Source organism: Labrus bergylta, chromosome 19 (assembly GCF_963930695.1).
Source record: "Labrus bergylta chromosome 19, fLabBer1.1, whole genome shotgun sequence".
NCBI classification, from domain to species: Eukaryota; Metazoa; Chordata; class Actinopteri; order Labriformes; family Labridae; genus Labrus; species Labrus bergylta.
Genome location: NC_089213.1, coordinates 10,172,638 through 10,197,874, shown reverse-complemented (window position 1 = coordinate 10,197,874; position 25,237 = coordinate 10,172,638). Strand labels below are relative to the sequence as shown.

At 39.4% G+C, this 25,237-nt stretch overlaps 1 protein-coding gene across 2 annotated transcripts in view; it reads right to left on the bottom strand.

Annotated features, from left to right (window-relative positions):
- Positions 1-7,190: 7,190 nt before the first annotated feature.
- trappc9 (trafficking protein particle complex subunit 9) overlaps positions 7,191-25,237 on the bottom strand; it is a 211,615-nt gene continuing 193,568 nt past the window's right edge. For both annotated transcript variants that reach the window (XM_065948209.1, XM_065948210.1), the window contains 2 exons: positions 10,967-11,190; positions 7,191-8,966 (listed from right to left, as the gene is read on the bottom strand). In XM_065948209.1, coding sequence (XP_065804281.1) covers positions 8,787-8,966; positions 10,967-11,190 — 404 coding nt within the window. In that variant the 3' untranslated portion in view covers positions 7,191-8,786. The remainder of the gene's footprint in view (positions 8,967-10,966; positions 11,191-25,237) is intronic.

The window sequence follows — 25,237 nt, the reverse complement described above, 5'->3', positions numbered from 1 at the left end:
AAGTAAAAAAAAGGAAGTGCAGATTCTTGTCTTGCTTCATTTTGAGAATTAAATTAAAATGTTGATTATAAATGGTAAAAAAAAATTCTCCTCTGACTTAGTTTTTCTTTAAGTTGTTACAAATACAAAAAGTTTCACAAGATTAATAATAAATTGATTTTCTTGTATTCATGGTTCAGATTTCCTGTTTTATTTTCTCTTATTCTTCCCTCATGTTGCTGAACTTTCTATTTTTCTCTTCATATTCTGCGGTTAAGTTTTTAGTGCTTCCTGTTTTATTTTGTAGTTTTTGCCCCTGTGTATCATGTCTACGGTTACTTCCTGCCTTTGTGTTTATCCCTCTACTTTCAATTGCCTTCATTATCCCCACGTGTGTCTTACCTGTGTGTGACTGCCCTGAGTCTTTAGTCTCTCCGTTCTTTTCCCTTCCATCTTATTGCGTCCAACCTCCCTGTGGTCCTGTGATACATAAAGTGCTCTGATGGCTTGTTGTAGTTTCTCCTATTTGTGGATTTTTATTTTATTTTTTACTTTTACTGTATTTTGAAAGAAGTAAAACATCTTTTGCCTTTTTGTATTTAGATTATAATTGAATACCATTGTAGTCTTCTCTTAGGTCCTCCTCTTTGTTTGTTCCGAACACAGAAAATTAAAAAAAATATCTTTTCTTTTTGGAACCCCTCATGTACAATTTCCCTTGAGTGAATGAGATGAAAGTCTTCCTCTAAAGTTAACTGAGCAATAAGATGAGCAAATGTTAAAGCTTTAGTCTATGATCCAAATAACTTACGTGTTTTGTCTGTTTGTGTTTCACATTGATGTCATTCCCACTTGTGTAAGCTTTTAACGGATAGCCACAGAGGACTTCTGAGCTACAATTTCCTCTTCAACTAATTTTAGATCTGAAATGAAACACCACAAAATTGCCAGTGTTTTCCATGCAAACCCAACTGGCGCGTCAATAAAAAACACAAACAGGAAACAAGCTCATCTCAGTAAGAAGTTGAGTGCATGCAGAAGCCAAAACCACTGTAACTTCTGCTGCTTTGCTAAAGTGCTCATGAAGGATAGGCCGGATCTTTGTAACATAACAATGAGTAAGGTCTTTTACCTGCTTTTTGTAAAGTGTCTCGAGATAACACTTGTTATGAGATGACGCTATACAAATAGAAATTGATTGATTGATGGAAAAGATCAACCGCAAGGATCCTCAAATGCAGCCATTAGAAGAAGGGAACGAGCTCCTCTGATCAGCACCGTCTGGATCTGATGTCGCTCTATGTTTAGCTCCCTTTCTCACACCTCAAGTTCCCGCTCAGCCCTCCTCCAGAACTCCTAACGCATTTCTGCAGAAGCTCAGAGAGAAAAGTTTAATAATGGCAACAGCTTGGATTAGTCTCCATGGTAATGACACTAAACTTACAGTACAATCGCTCGGCTCATCACACAGGGCTGCATGCGCACACACACACACACACACACACACACACACACACGCAGACATGTGACTCTGACGTGTCAAGTGAAACAAACTGAAACATCACACATGAAAAGGAATGCAGTTGTTTTAGTTTACCAACAGCTGAACACTTCTCTGTTTAGGTTGCACAAGCCCAAAATAGAAACACTCTGCAGTCTGGATATAAATCTGGTTTGTTATTGATCTGTACTGTCTGTAGGGGTTACATATCATCCTCACATCAACAGGATGGATTACTATGAAATATTAATTCATAGAAAACCATAAGAATCAACAAAATCAATCAGTGTAGAGGTCTTTACTTTAATGATTCCAATAACTGTATCATCACCTCCTGTGTTTTTCTAAAGCCGGTTGTATATCTTGTGATTTCTTTTCTGGAAGCCTGGCTGTTTACGTTTTCTCATCACTGTACATGTACATTAGAGCACTTGCTATCTGATGCAGCTGTAGGAGGAGTTGTGCAACCACAGCATGCTCACACGATTGAGTTTGTCTGATAAAAAAAGCTGCCGAGGAATATTACTGCACTGACGAAACAAAAACAGATGCAAAAGTGATCTTCTGTCTTTTGTGCAGATATTAAGACATTTCAATAGAGAATGGTTGCTTCACTGATCTTTTATGGGAGGGTTCAGATCGTTCTGCCCATTATACAGTGTATACACACAAAGGCTCATGCAGACTTGCACACATAGACAAGCAGTTATGTGGGCAGATGTTAGAGTGATGGATCTGCGGTGGGAGCAGGTCTCCTGGAGGTGTAACCATGGAAGGTTTGCTGCTTTGCTCAAGTATGTTAGCTAACTCTCCTTAGCGAGTAGAGCTCACCTGTTTACTGTGGTCTATCTGTCCATCCCTGTTTGTCTCTATCCTTCTTTCTGCATCTCCTTCTATCCCGTTTTTCAAGCCCAGCCCAGTTTCAGCAGGTGGCTGCTCATCATGAGTCTGGTTTGGCCCGAGATTTCTGCCGCTTAAAAGTCAGTTTTTTCTGACCACTGTAACTTTGCTAAATGTTGCTTAGTGCTCATGATGGATTCATGTTGGGTCTTTGTAATATAGCATAGACTAAGTTCTTTTAACTGCTCTTTTGTAGAGTGTCTTGAGATAACATTTGTTATGAATTGGCACTATACAAATAAAGATTGATTGATTGATTGATACAAGACGATATCTGAATACAGTTTCACTCACTTACCTGCACCGTGCGATCAACATAATAATCCGGTTAACATGATGACAATTGAGTCATCTGTGGCTCTGCAGAAAAAAAAATCACCAATTAATTTGAACAATCTTGATTTCGTTGTCAAAATTAGAGCTTCAGCAATCAAGTTTTTTCTTCTGTTACTTACTTTGTGTTTTCTAACAGTTACTAGTTGCACTTGTGAAAGAAAAATTGAAAATCTTGCAAACTTTTAAAGCTTCTACTGAAAACGTATCAACTAAATGCTTCTGAAATGACATTTAAAAGCATCACACCACTTGATTACTTAAACCATTCACGGTTAAGCCATAGACTGGGGCTGCGGAGGCTCATATGCTGGAAACCCTGTCTCAGTCTAACTTTTAGTCGACCTAACGACAGGATGAGAGCTGGAGCTGAGGCGGGTTTTAAGCCTCCTGACAAACCGTTACATTGCACCCACCTGTCAATCATGCCAGCGACACGCCTAACTATGGAAAAATCAAAACCGAGCTGTTTAAAAATCACCCCCATACAGTGTGAGAATATGATGACAATAACTATTTAGTTTTTTGTAGCAGGCTGTAAACATGTTAATTTATGATGTAAAAACACTATTTTTTTTTTATGTGTTGTGTATGTCACTTCCGGGGTTCCTGGAGCCAGCCTCAAGCGGACACTCAAGGTTTTTTGCACTTCTGCATTGGCTTCAGTTTTCAAGACCTGCGGTTTCCGCTCTGGTTAAACAGAATAACAAGGCAATAGAGGCGCAAGATTTTAAAGGCGTGAATCAATCAAATATTATTGCACAGAATGAAAGGTCAACGTTTAGCACTGCAGCAAAGAAACCCCAAATCCAGCTCACAAAATATCAGCTGATATTTTCTGTAACTTTAAACCGCTATATACCCACACACAAAATTCATCCACCCGTTACCACGTGATGATAACACAGCAAACTCCATCCGCTGATGAAGACCATGAGAAGAAGAAGAAAAGGATATCATTTTGTCCAACTTTGTCTTAACGAAATAAATAAAGTGCTTCCACACATGATGAAGTTCTGCTTCTCTGTTTAGGCTAGATTTATGGTTAGCAACACACTCAGTCTCTTTGAGGATTTATTGAGGTAAATATTATGACAGGGAAGGTTGATGCACAAGGTGAAAAAGTCCTTTTTTCATTTCATGGGGACTTTAACTTGGAGCAAATTGTTACATAAGCCGCAGTCACATTTCAGACTTCAGTTTGAGTTTATTTCATATTTACCAGCTTGTGTGCCGTGGCTGATAGCGCATTAATTAATTCAGGGAGTCACAGTGGATCAGTAAACACGCAGAGGATGAGGATTCCTGTGCTTTTCTCTGCCAGGTTTTCTCCTGCAGTGCTACAGGCGAGGGAGTGAAAAGAGCAGCACAGGTGTCAAATCACCCGTCTTTCTTCGGCACACACCTTAATCCTCTCAAATCCCTTCATCACTCCACTCCTCACATCATTTACATGTTAAGGTTGCATATGTATGAATATATATGAATGGACAGGACTTACTACTCAATCCAGAAGGAGAAGAAAGGGATTGAATGGAGTTTAATTTGCATGAATGTTTTCACGCAGAGAGAGAGACAGCGTACTGTCGGCAGCAGAGCTCAAGGGGATTTCTTTGCCTCTAAATGAAACGCTCTTGTTTGCTCTCAAACAGATCATTCTCCTCTATGTTGTTATGGCCTAATATCAGAGGGGAGGGGGTAGAGAGGTGCATCAGCAAAGATTGATGCGTGATTGTTGGGCTGATTCGGATCAGAATTACAGGTTTGCTGCAAGGTAATGAAGGTGGGTGGCTAATAATGCCCTGCTGATTCTCTGATAAGAAACCTCATTTAAACTCGAGGCAGCATGCTAAGTCTTCTTCGGATGCCCTCAGTTGGAGAGAGGTCAGTTTGACATTTGTCTGAAACTGTCTGGAACACATATATCCTCCCTAAGTGATGCTGTATTACTACTCATGAGAATCTTACACAAAGACCTGAAGCATTTTAAAGCTGCTCAAAGATCATTCACAGCAGTGGTACTAAACTAGAGGTACAATATCCATCCATTATCTAAAACGCTTATCCTGTTCAGGGTTTTGCGAGGGGCCGATCCGAGCTGTCATTGGGAGAGAGGCGGGGTACACCCTGGGGCTGACACATAGAGACGGACAAGTAGACACACTAACATTCACACCTTGGGAAATTTTAGAGTCAGCCATTTAAGCAAACGAGCATGTCTTTGGACGGTGAGAGTTAGCCAGAGTACGCAGAGGGAACCTGTGCATGCATGGGTAGAGCATGCTAATTCCACACAAGAAAAGGTATCCACCCGGCCTATAAGACCTCCATCGGTCTAGAGGAATAATGTGGGACTTTGTGATCCAGTAGATGTCGCCCTTGAACGCCAGCATTGACCTAAAAAAACCCACTGCTGTTTGGCGACACCTCCGCTATCCTGAAAGCCTCCGCTCTCCTCCAGGGGCAAACCTCCAACCCCTCCCCACTTGCATTTGCATGAAGGAGCTATCATTGAGAAAGCACCATTAAGCGCACGCGGTGGACAAAATTGTCCTCTGCTTGAGCTGCAATCACCCGTGTCCTGCGTTGTTGTGTTAGCAGGCTAACGTTAGCACACTTTGGCTAGCTCATAACTTCACATTGAACATAAATTGAGACGGAATGACCGAGATCTAAAGTGACTTGCGTGACATCCAAATAAGCAGTGAGTAGGCTGTGTTATTCTTCTTTTCTCTAGTCCTTGACTAAAACAGCTTCATACGTAAACACGGCTCCGACAACAATACAGTTGGCGGACTCATGCTTCTCACTCATTGTAGGCAGTCATGACTCAGAGGGACATTTACAGAGCATAGACTGGATCTCTGCTGTATTCATGTGTAAAATGTCACACATTCTGCTTTTAAAGGCTTGCATAAAACAGAAATATTGTCCTTCCTTCGATCATGGCCTATGTTGCTTTTTTTCTGTTTCTTCTATTATAATAGTTTTGTTGCAGAACCAAAAGTTGACACTAGCCATCTTGACCAAACATGCATTAGCAACACGTTCTCAGTCCCAACATATCTAATCATTTAGCTCTGTCAGCAGCCATACCCTTCAAAATATGATCATCCACCAATCGGGTGTGAGCTTTTCATACACAGGCTCTGCTGCTGTCATTGAGCAATCTGTACATGTGCAGGGTTTGTTAGACTTACTGCTTCTTGTGCATAGAAAGGTTTCTGTGCCAGGCTCTATTCAATAAGGTGAGGCTCTTAATTGAAGGACTGCGCTGTAATGTAGGCTTGTGAATGGAGTTACCTTGAAATGCTGAAATGCATTAAACAACAGGCCAGTAAAGAAGTATCTAACAATAGAATAAGCATGTGAGAATTAAAGTTCACCCTGACTGCGGCCTCAGAGCCACGCTCACTTCATCACTTAACACAAAGCAGTTTTATTGTTGCATGCAGGAGTCGACACATTCAGTGACGCTTTTAACTTTTAATGATATCACTATTCAAAAGCTGGTACACACACACACACACACACACACACGCTCCATTCTTAATCAAATAAATAAACAAACAGATAAACAAATTAATAAGCTTGGAGGGCATGACTTTGGATGTGTTTGCGTTGTATGCATAACTGATAAAAGCTGTTGATTCACTGATGTATTATTCACATATGTAAACGAACACATTTACGAGTGGGGAAAGCGGTTTGTGTGAACTTTAAATGTGACCTTCATGGGGATAAAATCTCTGGAGTCAGAAAAAGAATACTTCCAGCATCAAAATGTTTCCCCCTTTTCACAAATTCTGGATATTTTTAAGTAATACAGATGTTACATTCCCTGAAATCCATTCTTTAAAGTCATAGCTGGTATGATTTTAATAGTCGGTCCATGTAAATAAAAACAAAGTTCTCTGTGAGCCATTCATTATCGCACAATTCTAGCTGGGAGGAACACAATCTGGTCTCTCTAACGCTTGACTGCCACACGCTGAGTGTGTTTTGATTTACTGATAAACCTCCTTTCAAAGCCGCATGAAACCTTCAGGTCTCCCAACGCCCCCGGAGACGTTTTAGCCTTTCAACAAGGTTTATCTCCCTTCAGCGTCTCCTTCATCCAGTTCACACTCAGCGAGAGGATCTCAAAGGTATCAGGCACAATGAGCACTATATGTTGATGGATGTGGTGAGGTTGCTGTGTTGTCCCTTAGTTTACTGTCATATTATTTTATGTAAAGGTGTTTTAGCTGTCAATGGGTATCAGGTTGTTCATCCCTCCTTCCATGTTAGGAAATGTTTTTCCCTGCTAATCACTGTTTAAGGATTCTGGTCCTTTTGAATGTCAGACTCCAGCGTCCTAAAATGCTGATGTGGACAAGGTCGACGCTGTAGACAGAAAATGAAGCTGATCACTCAGCTGTAATGATTGATAGAAAAATGCAAAGAGTTGGAATAATGTCAAAATAAACACAGCAGGTGTCATCCTTTCCATTTATTTACAACAATTAAATGTCACACAATATAAGAACCTTCTCTAAGACAGCCAGATTCACTAACTCAGTGTGTGGAGACAAAATGTCCATACAGCAGAAGAAATAAATACATTATACGTGTAAATAAATGGCTTTAAACTCAGGTTAATCATCATTTTCCAGTGTTAGTATGCAGCTACTCTCTTTTTAAGGCTCTGTAATTATGTGATGGTTATTCTCTTGCAGTTGATATTTTCTCATTTTAAATGCAAGGTAACGAAATCATCGACTGAATAAATGATGCTATGATCCCAGATTTGCATTATCAGTGCAGGTTCAATAGTGTAACTCAATAGTGTAAATTCATGTGTTCAAATTAAAATAAAAGCACATTGCAAGGCTCTTTTCTTTCTCCGTGGGTGTGTCTCCTGATTGCAGTGATTGATAGGAAGTTTTTGTCAATATATAAACATAAAAAGATGAATGACTTACAAGCCCATTTTCACAGATTTGTTTACTGGGCAGTCTGTTTAAAATCACTTTAAAGCTAACTATACTGACACAGCTGAATAACAAGCTAAACAGCAGGCAGACTGTGCTCTAGTCAAACTCTGACTGATATAATAAACTCTAGTTTTGTGATGTCATTTTCCCTCCAGTCCCTTATTTTCTAAATGTCTGTACATTTAAATGTTGTACATGTTCGCATTTTGCTTTGTCCGTCTCTATAAAGCTGCACGCTGCTTAGTTATAATAGATCACCTCAGTGTCCCTCATGGAAGATCTCACGTCCTTCTTTCACTCAACCAAAAAGAGGCTCTAACTTTTAAACACTGACCGTATATTTATATGGACGTATGTCTCTGTCTCCTTCAGTACTGCAAAATAGAAGCCAAAATACCTCCATGACGAGCACTGATAAATGATTGATTGAGCTGGTGGAACCAAGACATGCTCAGAAGGGAGCTGGCTGGTGGAACTGGTGAATTGATGCCACGCCCCTTCAGCTAACCAAAGGAAACTTAACTTGCCGGTAAGTTCCCTGGGGTCCGAACAGTCCACAGCTGAACAAATTCTTGTGTTGGTTTGAAGCAGACAATAACTATTGCGTTACATTTTGGCTCACCTTTCCTTATTTACTCTCTTTAACTGGTTAAGAACACTGAAAGCAGTGGCATTTGTCAACCGAGCTGTCGATCGTAACGTTACATCCGCTCTTTGTTGCATCAAATAAGTAATGTAAAAAAAAAAAATGCTCCGAAAAACCAAACAACCACTTGGACTTAAATCAGCATAATAACTGTCAAAACTGAATCTGGGATTGACAGGAAAATATCAGACGTGTATTTTAACTTCTAGTTCGACTCACATTTCATGATGACATAGAGGAGGAGGGGTTTATGACCTATACTGCAGCCAATCACCAGGGGGAGCTCTAAATATTTTGGCTTCACTTCCTGGCGGCTGATGCTTCTTCCATCTTGATATACAGTTTATGCTTTAAACAAATACTTAATTACACGTTTGTATTTACAGAGAGGTTTATCAAGAAAACTCTCCATCCTTCAATTAGAGCTAAGGTGACGGGGGCCAGGAAGCTCTCAGGCCCCGGCCTGAAGTGGAGTGTCCAGGGCTCGGATGTGGACGCTGGGAAGAGTGAACCAGGCAAGAGGAAGCTCCCGTCCAGCGCTGTCGTCCTGAAACTTGATATTAAGGTAGAAATCTCCAGTGTAGAGGAAGAGCAGGGCCCCCACACAGACGGTGTTTTCTTTGGGCTTTACCTGGTGATGGCAAAGACAGACAACATTAAGAATTATTAACAGCAGCAGCAGTATGTCTGAGGCTGACTGTGGCTTTAATAAAGAGGTAACAAGAAATGATTCCCTTTGTCAGTTAAGAACGATTCCCCAAATCAAGACGTTTTGCATTCAAGAATTTAAAGGTATCTCTTAGATCCAAAGTCCACCAGATGCGTGTTGGGTCGGTCTCCTCTCCCTTACGGCAGAGGAGCTGATAGCTTTTCACTTTATTCAATGTGTGTGCTTCCACTGGCTCCACCGCGCTGCGTCTCAGCTCCGGCAGTCCGGTGCCCTCCGTAACCGATACGCAGGGCTTCTATATTTGCCGGAAGTCGGAGCACGACACATCAATTTACCACAGAAAAGGTCGAGCGGGACGGGAAGTCAGACACCGAAACAACATTAAACATCCGGTTAATTTTCAGACTAATTTTCAGAACATTGACCGTCTATGTGTTTGTTTATGTGTTTAAAAGGGTTTTATACAGTATAATACATGCATGGAGAACGCAGCCTGTGGGTGTTGACGGACGAGGGTGCATGGAGCCGTAATGGACCGGAGAGGACACGCAATGCAACACAGTCCTGAGTTATGCTTTTATATGATTTTAAGATAATCGACTCTTTGTTCTGGCATCAAACAAGTCATTTTTATCGCCTCCAGCTTCTTTTAGCATGCACAAGAAAGAAAAGATACAGTTAAATTATCCCGTCTTGGATACTTTTAGGTACTTTTAAAATTCAAAGATATCAGCCATGACCTATGAAGACAACTGCTTTCTTTTCTTTTACAAACACATTTATTTTGGCCTCCTGAATTGCCAATTGTTTCTTTATTTCACATAATCTCCATTTTTTAAGTTAAACTAACTGAATTGAAATACCAATACTCGACCTGAAAAAGCATAACTTGGAAGAATTAAAGAGATGGCATTTTCACTGTTATATTTTCAAACACAACAAGTGACTAAAAAACGTATAAATGAATGACAACTGAACAAAGCACACTTGTGTAAAATATATACTGTATGTTTTCGTAACAGAAGTTGTAATTTATTACCATTCAATGTGTTTTTATATAATCATTGTTTACAATGCATGAAGTGCTTATGTCCTGCTTTTAAAAGCTCAACAGAGTGACTTAAAGTAAATCAAGTTAATATTCAAAGGTATAATATACAACCTTTTAAAGATTAATTTAGCATATATTAAATATTAACTGACTGAATAAAGTCAAACTCCCTCTATGTTTGTTGGTCTGAGCTCTGTGTTCACACTGACAGGACGGTTTCTGTTTCACTCAGAGGCTCAAACATGTTTCATGCATGTTTTTCTTTCACATTAACCCCTTCCTGTCCGACACTTTACGCCATCCTGTGGGCCAAGAGAGACGGCCCAGGGACGATGTTTATAGAGGAATATTAGCAGAGTCTAACCCAGCAGAACAAACAGACTTTCTGAAGCATGCTCTGAAATGCTTCAAGTGGATAAGACATGGATACATTTTGGGCTGCATGTCAGAGTGGAGATCGGCCCTACAAATGGCTGCACTTGGTTGGGACACTAAAGGAGGGGATATAAGGAGAGGGGATGTGGTGCGCTGAGGGAGTTTTGTTTTGTTCTGAAAGACGTGTGCTAACAACAGTCATCCACAGGACTGAAAGTTGCATATTAAACCTTTGACAATATTGCTTCCACCATTCCAGTCTAAGACTTCTCATCTCTCTCCTTCCACTAGTTCTACTTGTGTTTTCATGCTGAGTCGATGTGGTTTATTCACAGTTTACATTCAAAGAATTTTTGTACAAACTAAATGTTGAACAGACAGTTATTGAATTCTTTAGCTGAAAAATGTGGCATGCATGAAACTAGCATAAACTGCTTTTCAGTGTCACTTCCCTTTAACAAGCTAAATCCTTCTGGTTGCATAATGTGACATGACCATCAGTTTATACCAAAACAGTGCTCCTGTCCTTACTAACCGTTTCTATGTAGAAAGTGTTGGAGCCGATGAACGTGACCGCATCCTCCAGATCGTAGTTCTGGACTCCATTCTGGAAGTCCTGATATGGCACCACAGTCAGAGCCAGGGGGCCTACTGGGTTCTTGCTCAGGTTGGTCAGTTGAACCTCAAGGCTCACAGCGTCTCCCACTTTACAGTCGGCAATGACATCACAGTCACATGGCTTCCCATTCACCAACACATCTGGAAAGATAAAGAAAAAGGAAGTGAGAAGATTAGCAGGACTGGGGGGGATTGCTCTCCCCCCCCCACATTTTGTATAAAATTGGAGCTCTTGTCAGAAACAACAATTAAGACCTTTCAAACCAACATTTAAAACCTGTCCACGGTCACTCACATGATTCCTATCCAATCACCTCTCCATTTGTATTCATCAAAACCAGACCCAGCTGTTAATGGCCTATCATATGGTTTCTCGTGGAGGATCAATAGTCATTGTTTGTCCTGAAATACATTTTATTGACATCAGCAGAGAGTGCTGGAGCTGTGGGTATTAAACTGAATTCCCTTCGGTTAATCTCATGCATGAATAATTTCTATCAAGAAAGGACGAATGAGATTGCTGTAACAATCCCAGAGTGACTCACACACACATACATTCCTATAAGACCGAAACCAACGGTGGACCATCAGGCAACATCAACCAAGTTATTAACAGCTCTTTTGTCCTTAAAATGAATAAATAAATGATACTGCCAGGACCTTTCCACATCTAGTTTTTTCAAGAAGGGACTGGCGTCTTTAAGTTGTGTCAGCCACACATGGCGGTGGGTCTATCTGTAACCAGTTCTTTCAACTAATTACTGTTTATACTGGGTCATTAGCACTGCTGTGCCTTTAAACAGACATCTGTATCAACACTTCCTTATACATCCTTATGCAGTTTGAAAATAACAATTTCATTACGTATTTATAGTACATCCTATATTTATATTTACATGGTTGTATTTGTAATGATGATATTGTATCTAGTATTTATATAAGGGCCTGACCGATATGAGGTTTTCTGGGCCGATACCGATATTGGGGAGAAAAAATTTGATACGCTATATCAGCCATATCTTTCTTATAGTTGTATGTTCCATCTGTTGGGATAGAAAGATATAGCTTTACAAATGTACTGCGTTGATCCGTCAAAAGAAGTTATCAAACACTTGTAGACAAGATGGTCTCAACTGAGAGTAACTGTGCATGTACGAGCATCACCGCTTAATACTGGAGAGTGATAATAGAGAGGGATAATGCTTGTTGTAATCCATAAATCACACTCTGCTGGTGAAAGAGAACTGCTTGTGAATTTAAATGATACTCAAATGAAATGCTATTTGACTTGTAAATAAATCCATTTTAGGTGCATATCTAAAATAACATTTTTGATACCGATAGTCACTTGATATGCTGTTATTGGCCAATATTATCGGCTGGCTGATTAATTGGTCAGGCTCTAATTTATATTCAAATTGTTGTATTCATACCAATGCCATTGTATTCATAAGTCATATTTATGCTGTTGTATTCAGTTTTATAATCATGCCAATTAAAACGTATATTCATGCTGTTCATTACATGTCCTCCATATCTTTACATTGGTTTGCACACCGCAACTTATACATCACAGACATATGCTGCACACCTTCCTTTGTTCATTGGCTGCTTATTGTTTTGTTGCGTGCACTTAGTGTCTTAGAATCTAGTGAGAAATAATATTTCATTTAGCAGTGTACCTTGTTTGTGGAACAGTGAAATAGAAGTTGAATTTATATGAATAAATTCAATGTTTTCAATATTTAAGCAACTCTTTCATGAAGAATGTGAAATTAATCTCATCAATTCAATTGAGAATAAAAGATGTAAATGATAAATCACACAAACACCCCACCCTTGAATAGCGTACAATCCTCTCCTCTCATGTTTGTACCGCCTCCTCTCATTTCACAGGAGTGAGATCAATTCAATTTGGCTAATGCGTGGCTAGTCACTGCGGATGTGGCCCCTATTTGGCTAAGGTGCAGGGAGAGACACAATCATTTGTTTTGAACAACGAGCTAAGTGAACTGAGCTCCTGAACGCTCCTGGCACATAGAGAAGACACACTCCAAACACAGGGGTTTAAGGGGCCCTCATACAGATCACCAGAGTAATGAGTCCTATGAGAATAACTACGCAATACACACACACAAACACACATACACAAACTAGCCGTCATACGCTTTCGAGTGTCACGCCTGCGGCTGTGATAAACACTGTGAGTCAGGGCGACTCAGCCTGTGTGACAGCCTGATGCACGAGCTGAGCTGCGTTTGGTGCCGCTGGTGCGCTGATCTGTTGCGTGCAGCAAGGGCTGGGGGTCGGGCAGAAGGGGTTGGAAGATAGACAGACAATTCAGCAGGAGGGAGGTGGGTGGAGGGTGGGGGGTGAGGAGGGGGGAGAGTGGGTGTGGGGGCGGCTGCGCTGTCACAGTCAGTGGGAGCACCCTGGGGAGGCTGGAGCTACAGGAGGGTGACATTCAGCTCTACATCTGTATTAAAAGCATACTTCACTCAACACAGACGTCTAGCAGCACTCACAGGGGCTAAGAAGAGCTCATGAGTTTCGTTACAAAAATAAGACTAGACGCCTCTATAGATTTGGAGTGATGCGTCAAGCCTGCTGTTCCTGGCCTTCTTTAAAGGTTCTTCATTAGTCAGTAAACACAGTTTTCCTTAGATAACACCCTGAGAACATTACTCATCATACTACTTGTAATCTTATTAATTTCGCTCCTGTGTTAATGTGATAGAGTAAGTAGTATTGCAGGTTTTTAGTATTATTTGTTTGAAGTTGTGACCCGGAGTTCCTCGTGATTTATTCACAATAAACAGGCTGGACTGAGTATTCAACATTGGTGTGTTGAATATTTCTTCAAGTAAAGCACAAGAAAAATCTTCTGCTAGCTGTATCAAAACTAAGGTTGATGGTAAATTTGGGCACGATGCACGCTAAGGTTGTCAGTAAGATACTTTTTGATACCACCTGTCTATTACAATGATACACTCTTTGTTATTTTAATGACCAATAGTGTGGAAAAGTACCAAAATACAGATCTTCAGTCGTATTAACTTGACGCTGCAATGATAGAGCGGTGGTTCATACAAATTCAAAAGTCAGTGTAACTGGATTGTGAGTGTTCATTGAGCTTTTAAACTGGGTGAGTACTAGTTTTTAAGATAATTGATGACATTGATGTCTAAAATGCACAAATATATTGGCAAGAACAACGGCAATGTAAATGTGCAATTAAGACATTTTGCAGGAGTTTGCTTGCATAGTTTTGTTCATTAAAAACAAGATATGCCCAAATATTGTGACCATGACTTCTACTGTAGTTGCAATGGTGTCGAAACAGGTATTGATATTGTTTTTTTTTTTTTTTGGAATAAATTGGTGATTCTTAGCAAGATTAGCGTGCAGAAGTTTTTCTTTTGAAGTACTCGTATCAAACATTTAATTTGTGGTATCATGACAACCGTACTTCAGTGATATTTTGAACCAAAAGCTGCGGTCAGTGAAAGAGACAAAGGATGGTCTAAATTACTCCAACGCATTGGAAACATATCTGTGCAACTTTCAAAGTGTGCATGAGTTTGTTTGCACTTTATGATATTAAAAACAAGAGATTATCCAATAAGTGGATAGAATTGAAAATTTTCTTGACTTGGTATCCTAACAGGTATTGATATTCTTACATCTATACTGGTACATAAGTTTAAAAAAAACAACAACCGGAATCTAACGCATACGGATTGGCAAACATGGCCACTAGATGAAAGAACTAAAATCTTCTGGTTTGCAAGGGGAGGTTTGGTGAAATCCTCTGGAAAACAACAGTGGTCTAGTTTTCCCAGGCCTATTAAATACACGAATAAAGATATTCATTTCATGGGGAAAAAAACTAACCAAAACATCACTAATATAAGTTAATGAGTCATCGACATAAATACAACACAGATATTTCAGTACGGTTGAGCATGCTTATTTAAAAAGGGACAGTTTTATCATAAGCCAACAAACAGTCAGAGCCAGAACTGCGGGGACATAGTGACACCTTAGCAAGTAGTTATATTTAGTTTGTTCAAAGTGTTGTTGCTAGGAGATGTGCAAATTAAATGTAGCCGACATTGTCTCTAAAACTGGAAATAAATTATTTCACATTAAGAGAGAACAAAAGAGGATGGTTGGTCTGCAACGAGCTGATGAACTCCCCCACACACAAGCCTCAGTCACACACACGCCCACAGCCTGAACATTTGCTCCAGAGTTGTTCCACTCTGCCATCTTGAATTGTGTCTCAGCACAGAAACAATCAACCGATTTGGATTCTTTTTTCAAAAATGTGCGCAAAAAAATAAAAAGCAGTGCATAGAAATGATGGCCGACTGTAAAGAGGACAACTGAAACAGGCTTTAAAAATCCTAACACTTATTTAAAGAAAAACATATTCTCTTAGGACTCTCAGTAAATATCTTTGAATCCTCCCAGGGGAACAGGAAAGGTCATGACAAAACGCTGCTTTTTAAGAGTATCTGCTGTGTGCATCCTGCTGTGCACAGCTGAGCGTTGTAGAGCTTCTACTGTACAAATGCTCTCTAGTTTACCTCCACAGTGCCTCGGTTAAGAGGTTTTTTTTTTGAGGAATGTATAGTGTCCCAAGAGGCTGAGTAAGCAGCAGAGGCTTGCATTTTTTTTTTTTTAAACCAACAACTCGTGAGATAACACAACACGAGAAACAGTGACATGAAGGACAAAATGTGGAAAAGACAAAAATTTTACAGGCATATATGTATATATATTTATAAGGCAAAGGTATAGTTGCCACTTACAATGTAGGCCACAGAATGTAGCCCTGCAAATAATGATGATTTTCGTTTTATCCTTACACCATATGGCCATAATAATAATAGCAAGTAATGATGCGCAGGGATCATAAAATACAGGTGTAATAGTGACTAACTGCAATCAAAATGTTACAATGCAACATCAACCATTACAGAGCTTTCATAGCAACGAAGCGCGGGGCCAGAGAAGGCCATCAGAGGGGCCTGTTGGTAGTTCTGAAGGACTTATTTGAATTGAACTTGTCCGGTTTTCTATACAAGGTGGTTAGTGTGGTAGAGTTGGTGTTGGTAAAGTAAGGTTTGTGCTTCAGTCCTGAGTTGAAGTGTCCTTTTGGCAAGACACTGAACCCCAAATTGCTCCCTAGTGGCGATGTGATTAGTTAATACTGATATGCACTTTACATAGCATCCTCTGCCATCAGTGTGTGGATGTGTGTGTAAATGAGTGAAGGTGACATGTACAGTAATTAGTACAGTCCATTAACCATTTAAAAAACTAGCTGCAGATTTCTTGAACAGTGTTTCAAAACAGCTTTAAAAACAACGACAAACCAGGAGTTTTTTCCCTGTCTCATGGTGTTATAAGCAAGATGGAGAGCGAGAGGGAGAGCTGCACAGGAGAATAAAAAATGAAGAGGTCAGTGAGCTGTATAAGAGCAGTGTGGCCCGTCTGATTAATTGTGCTATTATAAGAGGTTATAAAACAGAAGATAGGTAAATGTCAGCAGGGTGCAGGGCGAGGGGGGGGGGGGTCGACAATGTTACTGTGACAAAGCACTGCTCCAACAGGTGCTGCACAAGCAACAGGTGAGTGTGTGAGGGAGAGTGTGTTAGGAATTGACTTGAGAGTCCTTTGTTGTGTTGTGACAGGCTCATTAATAAACAAGGGAATGAAAGGAATTGATTTCTTTTATTACTTTCTTTCCCGTGCTTACGAGCAGTTAAAGCACTTACAACACGTTATGTAACACGTGCAGCTTGGTTTGGCTTTCAAGTTAGCACGCTCACTGCTCAGCACAGATGCTGCCGCTGGAGTCTGCAGAGGCAAAGAGCTGCGGCAGGCGTCGCCACAGCAACCGAGAGGGAAACAGAGAGAGAGAGAGAGAGAGAGAGAGTGGTGACACCTCCCTTCTGTATCAGTATGAAATCCACAGATCAAACTACGACTCAGAGATTAAACATGCCTCCCCGCCCCTCACCATATCGCTGTCAAACACCAAGATAAAGATGACGACCATCACTCGGAGGTTTGCCAGTGTTTACAAGATTACCCCCGTGCATCACACCGGGGGCGTCGATCCAGCTCATTAAGATTCACTCACAAATATGGTGCAGCATGAGGGAAAAAGCAGACAAATCGCAGCTAAACAAACATGCACGATGTTCATCACACCTCGTATAAAATGACTGTTCTGAAGAGTACGGAGACCATTAAACGAAAGGGGGGGGGGGGGGGGGGGGGGTCTGCGGCACCAACAGCAATAAGGTGTTATTGACTGAGTCCCAAGTATATGGTGCATATGTGTGTTTGTGTGGATAAAAAGCTTTGGTTTAAAGATAAGAGGTCCAGGTTTTTGTTTTGTTTGTTGTTGCAAGATTTGGAAAGGAGTGTTGTTTTGTATAAATGGATGTGTTCCAAAAAAAAAAAAACGGTTGCATAACTTATTTTAGCACATCAGAAGGTGAATAAAAAGTGTTAAACAATGAAAATAGAAAACTGGTTAATTTGGGAAGATATTCAAAGAAAACACAGCACGCTTTCATAATACAGTAATTCTTAAACGTATCTAATATGAGATATGTACAGAAAACAAAACAGAAGAATCAAACAAATAAAAAATATATATTTAACATGTCACTTATGAGGACAATTCCCTCAGAAAAAATATGAAGGAAATGTCTTTAAACAGAAAAGGGAAAAAATCTCAGTCAGGAAGAAACACTCCTACGTTTGAAAATAGAATCGAAAAGTTAGACCCAAAAAAATTGAAAGGTAAAAGTAAGGAGCTGAACCAATACAAACAATTCTGTCTACTAATAAAAGGCAAATAATACCAATTATTTTACCTGTAGAAGGAAGCACAGGTATTTGTCACCTGAAAGGCATTTCTGCCCTGCCCTGCTGCAACCACCCGACTAACTCCTGATGCTGTAGTTGTCGGATAGCCTGGTCAGCTGCTGGTTTAGTTTTCCATTTGTGCCCTGTTCATCCCTTGGCTTGTTGTACAACCGGATCGGTTGACACTCTCAGCTCAAACAAAAAGCCTCACCTTTTCTAGCTTCCAGCCAAATTTGTGCAACTTCAGTCGGAGTTGGAGTGTGTTCTTTCCAAACAAGCATCATCATTGGAGAGGAAGCGAGGTAGACCAAGCCAATCACAGATGTTAATTATTCTGGCTTTTAGATCCATCCTCTGTACTGTTGATGCACATCTTCAGCGGCCACATCAGGCCATGGTAAAGGTATACGTACAATTGTACAATTATGACGGTTCATTAAAGAACAGCGAGTCATGTGCAGTCTTGTAGCTGCGTATATTTAGAAAGACTTAATAATACATCTGCAGTAAATATCTTTAATTTGTGAGTTCTCTTTTGCACTAGGCTGACACAGCAGCTGAAACAATAGCTAGCAAAAGAATCCAGAGAACAAACACTGGCTTAAAGTAGGGAAAGAGATCCATTCCAAGTGACTGGAGCAGAAAACATGGAGGCTTTCTTTCCTACCTCTGTCTTCTGTATGGTGCTGTATGGTATAATATGCATCATGTCAGATATAGACAATGCAATAAAACATTATTGTTTCCACAAAATAAACAAGCCCTGATAAGGTTAGATATCTGTGTCTACAGTAGTACTGTGGCAGTGAGTTTGTTCTATCCAGCATGAACATTAACAAAGAGTTATGGTCAGACTTGGTTGACCAGGTCAGCAGGGTTTAATAGCTCATCCCGGCCAGCAGCCGATAGCCAGGCAGGGTCACTGATGAATGCTCTGTGGAGCCTGAGGATGTGCTTTAAAAGGTTGAGGTGTGCTGCAGTAAGTCTAAAAATAACCTGCCAGCGTCTGATATCCCCCTGAGCCATCTGCCCCTTTTATAATTATCCCCATAACAACCGCTCACTTGATATCTGTTGTCTTTTCCTTCAACAAACGTATAAAGATTCCATCTGCTCTGAAGAAAAGAAGCCAGGATAATGCTTCTGCTGCACACTTCAAGTGGACATGTAACATTTACTCTTCTAACACTCTGGATCAGAAGCCCAATTCATCCTGAACTGCTTCTTTCTACTGATACTGGACTGATCTGTAGCAACATATGCAGACTAATAAATAGTAAATTACTGAAAGTGATATAAACCAAGCATACATTTGCAGATTACACAGTACCCACTGCACCATCTTTTTAAGCGCCTGAGTAAGCGCTGTCCATCTGTGTCTCTCTCTTTGAAATCCAACACTCACTGTGTTTGATTTTTTCAGAAGGACATATTTCAGAAGCTTCACCCCAAACAAGCAGACCTGCCTGGTTGCTCTGATTTCAATCGGCAGCCTGTGGCAGAAAGATTGGAGGTTATGTTGCACCAAGCGGTTATAAACTTAGTAAACTAATATTGGCTTGTCTCCTCACAGGACACCTATTCGATTCGAGCTGACCTGCTTAAAGCCTATGCATACACACGACTGCTCTGTTAGCGTTATGTCATTTAAATAAAGGTTCACTGTCCTTTTTTCTTCCCATCGCTGGTTTTGCGTGTCCTTTTAGGAACAGCATTGTATTCTGCTGGCTAACTGTTTCAAACAAAAGGCCCGAGGCTATCTAAGCTTAGCATCCTTGTCTTTTACTTTGAGCACCACCAAACAACGATCTTTGAAAGCAGGCGCTTAAACAATAGGAAAATAGGATTAAGATGCTCACACATACTTAGTGTTCAACAATGCGACTTATTGTTACATGCCAGACGACGACAAGAGGGGTTGAGAGTGCACTCTGCGGCACTCTAAAAGGGAAACACGATAGATCTGAAGAGACTCTTAAAAGAGTGAGAAGAGGCACAATAATGAATGAATACAAATGCAGGCTGATGCTATGTCCAAATGGTAAATGGTAAATGGACTTACACCTCACTCTATTTTTTACATTGTAAACATAATTATGAAGACCAGTGTCAAGGCAGTCTAACAATATTAAGGGGTGATTCTGAGATGAGATACCTGCTTCAAATAGCAGAATCTTTTTCTTTGACTTGACACTAATAAATGCCTAGTTTGGTTAAGTAGCTCTTCACAAGGGTAAGTCTACACCAAAGGACTGCCATGAAAATTAGAAAAGACGTTACACATTACAATGTCAGAATAGCTTCAGTTTACTTTTGTCACTTTCTGAAACCAAGACTGTGACAAGCAATGCCTCTCCACAAAGTGATTCATAAGGAGTATGACGGTTAAAAACATGCATGTTTGAACTCTCTTAAGTTCTACTTTGTAAGTCTTTTTATAGACTTTTACCACACCAGACCCAAGCTCTAATTTTTGACAGCTTTCATTATTTTTGTCTTTTTTATAGCCTCAGCATGTGTCTTTGTTCATTACACTTTTAACTCTGTAAATGTAAGTGAAGCTGTGGCAGCTGAAACACTGGTTTACACGCTTCAAAAATGCAACACACTTCAGTCAATGTCTAATCATCCTCACAACACCTGTTGTGTAAAATAGAGTTGTGGCCTGAGGAAGATCTTGTGGATTGAAAGGTTGCCCTGGATAAATAAAATTGCCCACTGGGAGCTGAACAGTGTGCAGACCTTTCTGCAGTTTATTTTTTGTCCTGCACCTGTATGCATTTTGCCTGGATGTGCACACAATAGATTTCTCTTGTGTAAAATAAAGTTACAATGCATTTAAATTTCCTACAGTGGTAAGTTGGGTTTAATTTGATCTTCATATAGACAAAATCTTTTTCACATCCGCCTCCCTTGAGGAGTGTAGAAAGATAGAAACTGCATGGAGACAAAAAGTACCATATATTGAACATCGCTGACACTTAGCCAACTGGACATTACCACAAGCAATTTCTTTTCACAAAACTCAGAGTGTGTTGATCAGCATAAAATAAAACTGTAAGTCTTAAATTTACTGCACAGCAACTTTCCACAATAGAGCCAATCAATAGTGTGGGGGAGTATCAGTGTGGTGGCTGGGTGCCATTCTACTTTTGTGGTCCCATCCTGAGGTGGCAGTCTTGGCTTTGGGGCTTCCTGTTGTGCTATTTTTATAGCTACATTCTGTGTATTCTGTTATACAAACCCAAATCCTAAAATGTTTGAATATGTAATATGTAATATTATGCAACAACATCATCAAACACAACACAGCTCCCTTTGGACCTTTCATAACTTTAGATATTTATTTTATGACTCTCTAGCTGCTCTACTTGGACTGAAGCGTTAAATCAGTGGACTCCCCCTCACATAGCAAAATATGCTTAGATTAATATCTGACTCAATCTAAAATTAATTTGATACAGATTAAATTCAGTTTGGCAGGTAAAGTTTTTTAACTACTTGCTTGAGCAGAGGTCGAATAAAGTTTTTTTGAAATGATTCTGCCGTCCAATTGGCCTTTTCCTCATGAGTCAACTCTAATTTTGTTTGCACCTGGAGTTCCAGTCTTTGAGCAGTAACCTATCAACAAGCAAACCTTGAATCTACTCTATAAAATCTGCTTGAGCTAAGGTAACCTGGCAGCATGCGACTGTAATATTTCTGCATCATGTACTAATTTAATTGGATGCGTGAAGGAGCCAAAATAGTTTTTGATCTTCGACTTGTTAAACCTGAGTCTGGGTTTGGTAAATACAATCCTTTAATACTTTTCTGTTTCCTGAGTTCTATCAAGATACAAATCAATGTCAATTAAATCGAAATGGAAATACTTTTTTTTTTAAAGATTTATTTTTGGGCTTTTTGTGCCTTTCATGGAGAGATAGGACAGTGGATAGAGTCGGAAGAAATGGAAGTAAATTAAACGAAAACACAATACTCATCTAGAAGACATCCAGAATGAACTGATAACAATATTATGCCAAAAATGATGATTGTATTTACTCAAGAAAATCCTATTTCGTAGAAGATTTATGCCTCAATAACACTGAAGATCATTTCCTCTGAACTCAGATCTTTTTACTCATGTGTGGAATTGGAAAACTTTGTTTATCTGAAATATGTGTAGTATCCTGTCAGTAGATGAGCATGATGTCATAGTTTATATAGTAATTAGATTTTTTGTTGTTGTAAAGAGATAGAGGGAAAAAGAAAACATAAAAGAAGAAATTCCCACAACATCAGCTTTAAGTGTAAATATAAACTCATCATTATGATAGAAATGTGTTAATGTGCACATGAGGAACTAAGAAATTCATGTCAACAACGTTTCATTTCACACGTTCCCGTGGTGTAAATAGATGCAGAAATCAATCTTCATTCAATAAAGATGTAACATTTGATGATTTCAGATTTGGCAAAAACTGAATCATGAGGGAATAACTTCAGAACTATCAGAGCCCTTATTTAGTCAGTGAAATAGATGCACATACAGTTTTGAGCCTTATTATTGAGTTCTGCCGTCTTTAGATTCTTTCACTCAGTGTGTTGCATTCACCATATTCCTAACCCCATAGGTTAGCCTTTTAGCATGCTAACATTTGCTATAAAAAAACTGTATTTTTTTCAGCTTGAAATCTTTGCATATTTCATCTAAAATCATTGCATTCTGCAGTTTAAATTTTCATTGTAAGGGATTTATTTGTACATTTTAAAGTCTTCCTTAACATAACCTGTTACCTGTAAACAAACATTTAAACTGTCATGACCTAATTTTACTATTTTTCAGATTAAATTTATTTCCACTTGGCCTCATTTGAAAAAAAAAACAACAACACTTGATTGATGCCTGCAGTTTGGAATTGATGAAATTAATTAAGGCTAATCAACAACCCAGCTCTTAGACTCTCCATCCTACAAATGCATAACTAAAATACTTGAGAAAAGAAGACGTAGTAGCTCTGCATAGCACAGAGAAAGCTCACATTATTAATAGATACAATAGAGACTCCTGACTTCGCTGACCTTACAATACATTCCAAATTTCTGCTGAATCTCAAAAAAAGGAGAATATGAAAAAAACACAGCTAGGAAAAAAAGTTACAACTGCTTAAAAGTTGGTAAAAGACTTTGTGTAATTACATCCTCCCATATTCCCATGCAGGCTTGAAGCATAGTCAATGCAGCGCTAATCGAGTGAGTCGGAAGCTACTGGTGCGTGTCTGTGCTAAGTTAGACAGGAGATGAGTGTTTAAAAGGCCTGCGTACTGAGCATTTAAAGGCAAATCTCTGTTAATCACATATGGATGGAAAATAATTAGGGATATCTTCCCCCAGCAGACGTCGGTTGCCCGTGTGTTGGTGCAGGAAGAAACAGCTGCTGCAATAAATCTGATCTGAAAATCCAGTACGCTGATTTGAACACCACCAGAACAGCTCTTCTCACGGTCAGTTACCACATCAAGACAGACTTATATTCTCACAGCTCCGAGATAAGTTATTAACAACAAATGATCATCCTTTTTTTTTTTAAACGGAACATTTCCACTCTTGCTGGTTACCTTATTTGACCAATGTCAATAAAGAAATACTCTATCCTAGGTGATAATCACACAAATAAGGCCTCGTTATCTGTTTAAAAAAAAATCAAGATGGCTGTGTTTAGTTCCACAAACAAATGTGTAATTACAAAGTTGTGTGTTTATGGACTCTGGCCACTGTCACGGTCCATAAAGTCACTCATCCGTAAACAGTCAATAGAGGGGCTCCAGCATTGTCCACTGATAAAACAAAGACTTAGATAATTGGTTTGTGTGTTTGGATTTAGGAAGATGCCAATCACTTTTATATAAATTAATGGAAAAAGAAAAATCCCCTTATCCAATAGTTATAATATATATATGGCCATCTTGTAAATATGAGGCCAGAAACATGCATTGGGTTAACATTAAGACTAATGGGTTAAACAGCTCAGTCTTGCTTGGTCCAAATATAACATGCTCTGCTTAAATTAATTCTGTAACTACTGAAACTTGTATTCTCATAAATAAATAATTGTTTTAGAATTTAGTCATTATCTTTGTGGATACATTTTGCTCACTTTTGGAATTATGGGGCAAGCTATTCCCCTCTGTTGCCAGTTTTTAGCCTTAGCTATAAGCTAAGAAGCTATATCGATGATGTTGATCTGAAAAAAAATAACTTTCAAAACCTCTGCTGATCGACTTCATCACAACCGAGTAACTTTGGTTTTATCTGGTGTTGTAGGACTCTAAATCGAGCTTGGTTCCATAACCCGCCTTGAGACCACTTTCTGAGGGTCTCAGTCTCAGCATTTTTACTCGGCCTTGTCTCAGTCTCGCCCTGTCTTGGTCTTGACTCGGTCTCAACCCCTAAATATCTTGGTCTTGTCTTGGTCTCAGAGCAGTCTGGTCTCGGGTATGTCTTGGTCTCGATTACCATTTTTCAGATTTTAATAGACACAAATGTTCCAATGTGGGAAGAAAACCATTGATCCAGAAAGGATAGGGGTTTTATTAATCTTATCTTATTATTCAAAAAAACAATATTAAAGGATGAGAAAAAGCATGGTTAACATTCAACGGTAAAATAAGGTAAGGGCTGTATCAAGCTCATCTGATATCTTCTCCTACTCCACAGAGGGATACATGTCTTCAAAGTGGACTTTATTTCCGCACTCTCATTTTCCAAAGCCCTTCCTAAGCTCAAACTCTTCGACATACAGTACATCGTTTCAGAATAGTATCTCTGATTTCCACTTCGTGTACATCATATTGATTACATTTGGATAACCTTTGTTTTTGACAGCAACTTCTTGGATGCAGGGAATGGTATGATTGTAACTAATTGGGTGCTATCTTGCACATTGCTTAGAGAAGACTGCAAAGACTAATTTCATTGAATGAATATTAGAATACAACAACAAACCTGACAAGCAGTCCACAGGGAGCCCTGGGACTATAATTGTCTTGAAGCTAATTAAAGTAAGAAAACATGTCACGTTGCGTTAATGACTAAAACTTACAGTATTTTTTATTAATGACTAAAACGAAAGTATTTTTTATTTTATTCATGCATTAAATACTTAATAAAGAAATGATACAACCTCAGCATGTTTAACATTCTATAGAATTGAAAAAGTATTGAAGCTTAAAAAAATTATAAAATAAATCTCCATTCCTATTTTCTTTGACCAAAGATGGTACAGGTCAGAATTTTTTCAGATTGCAATTCCGCA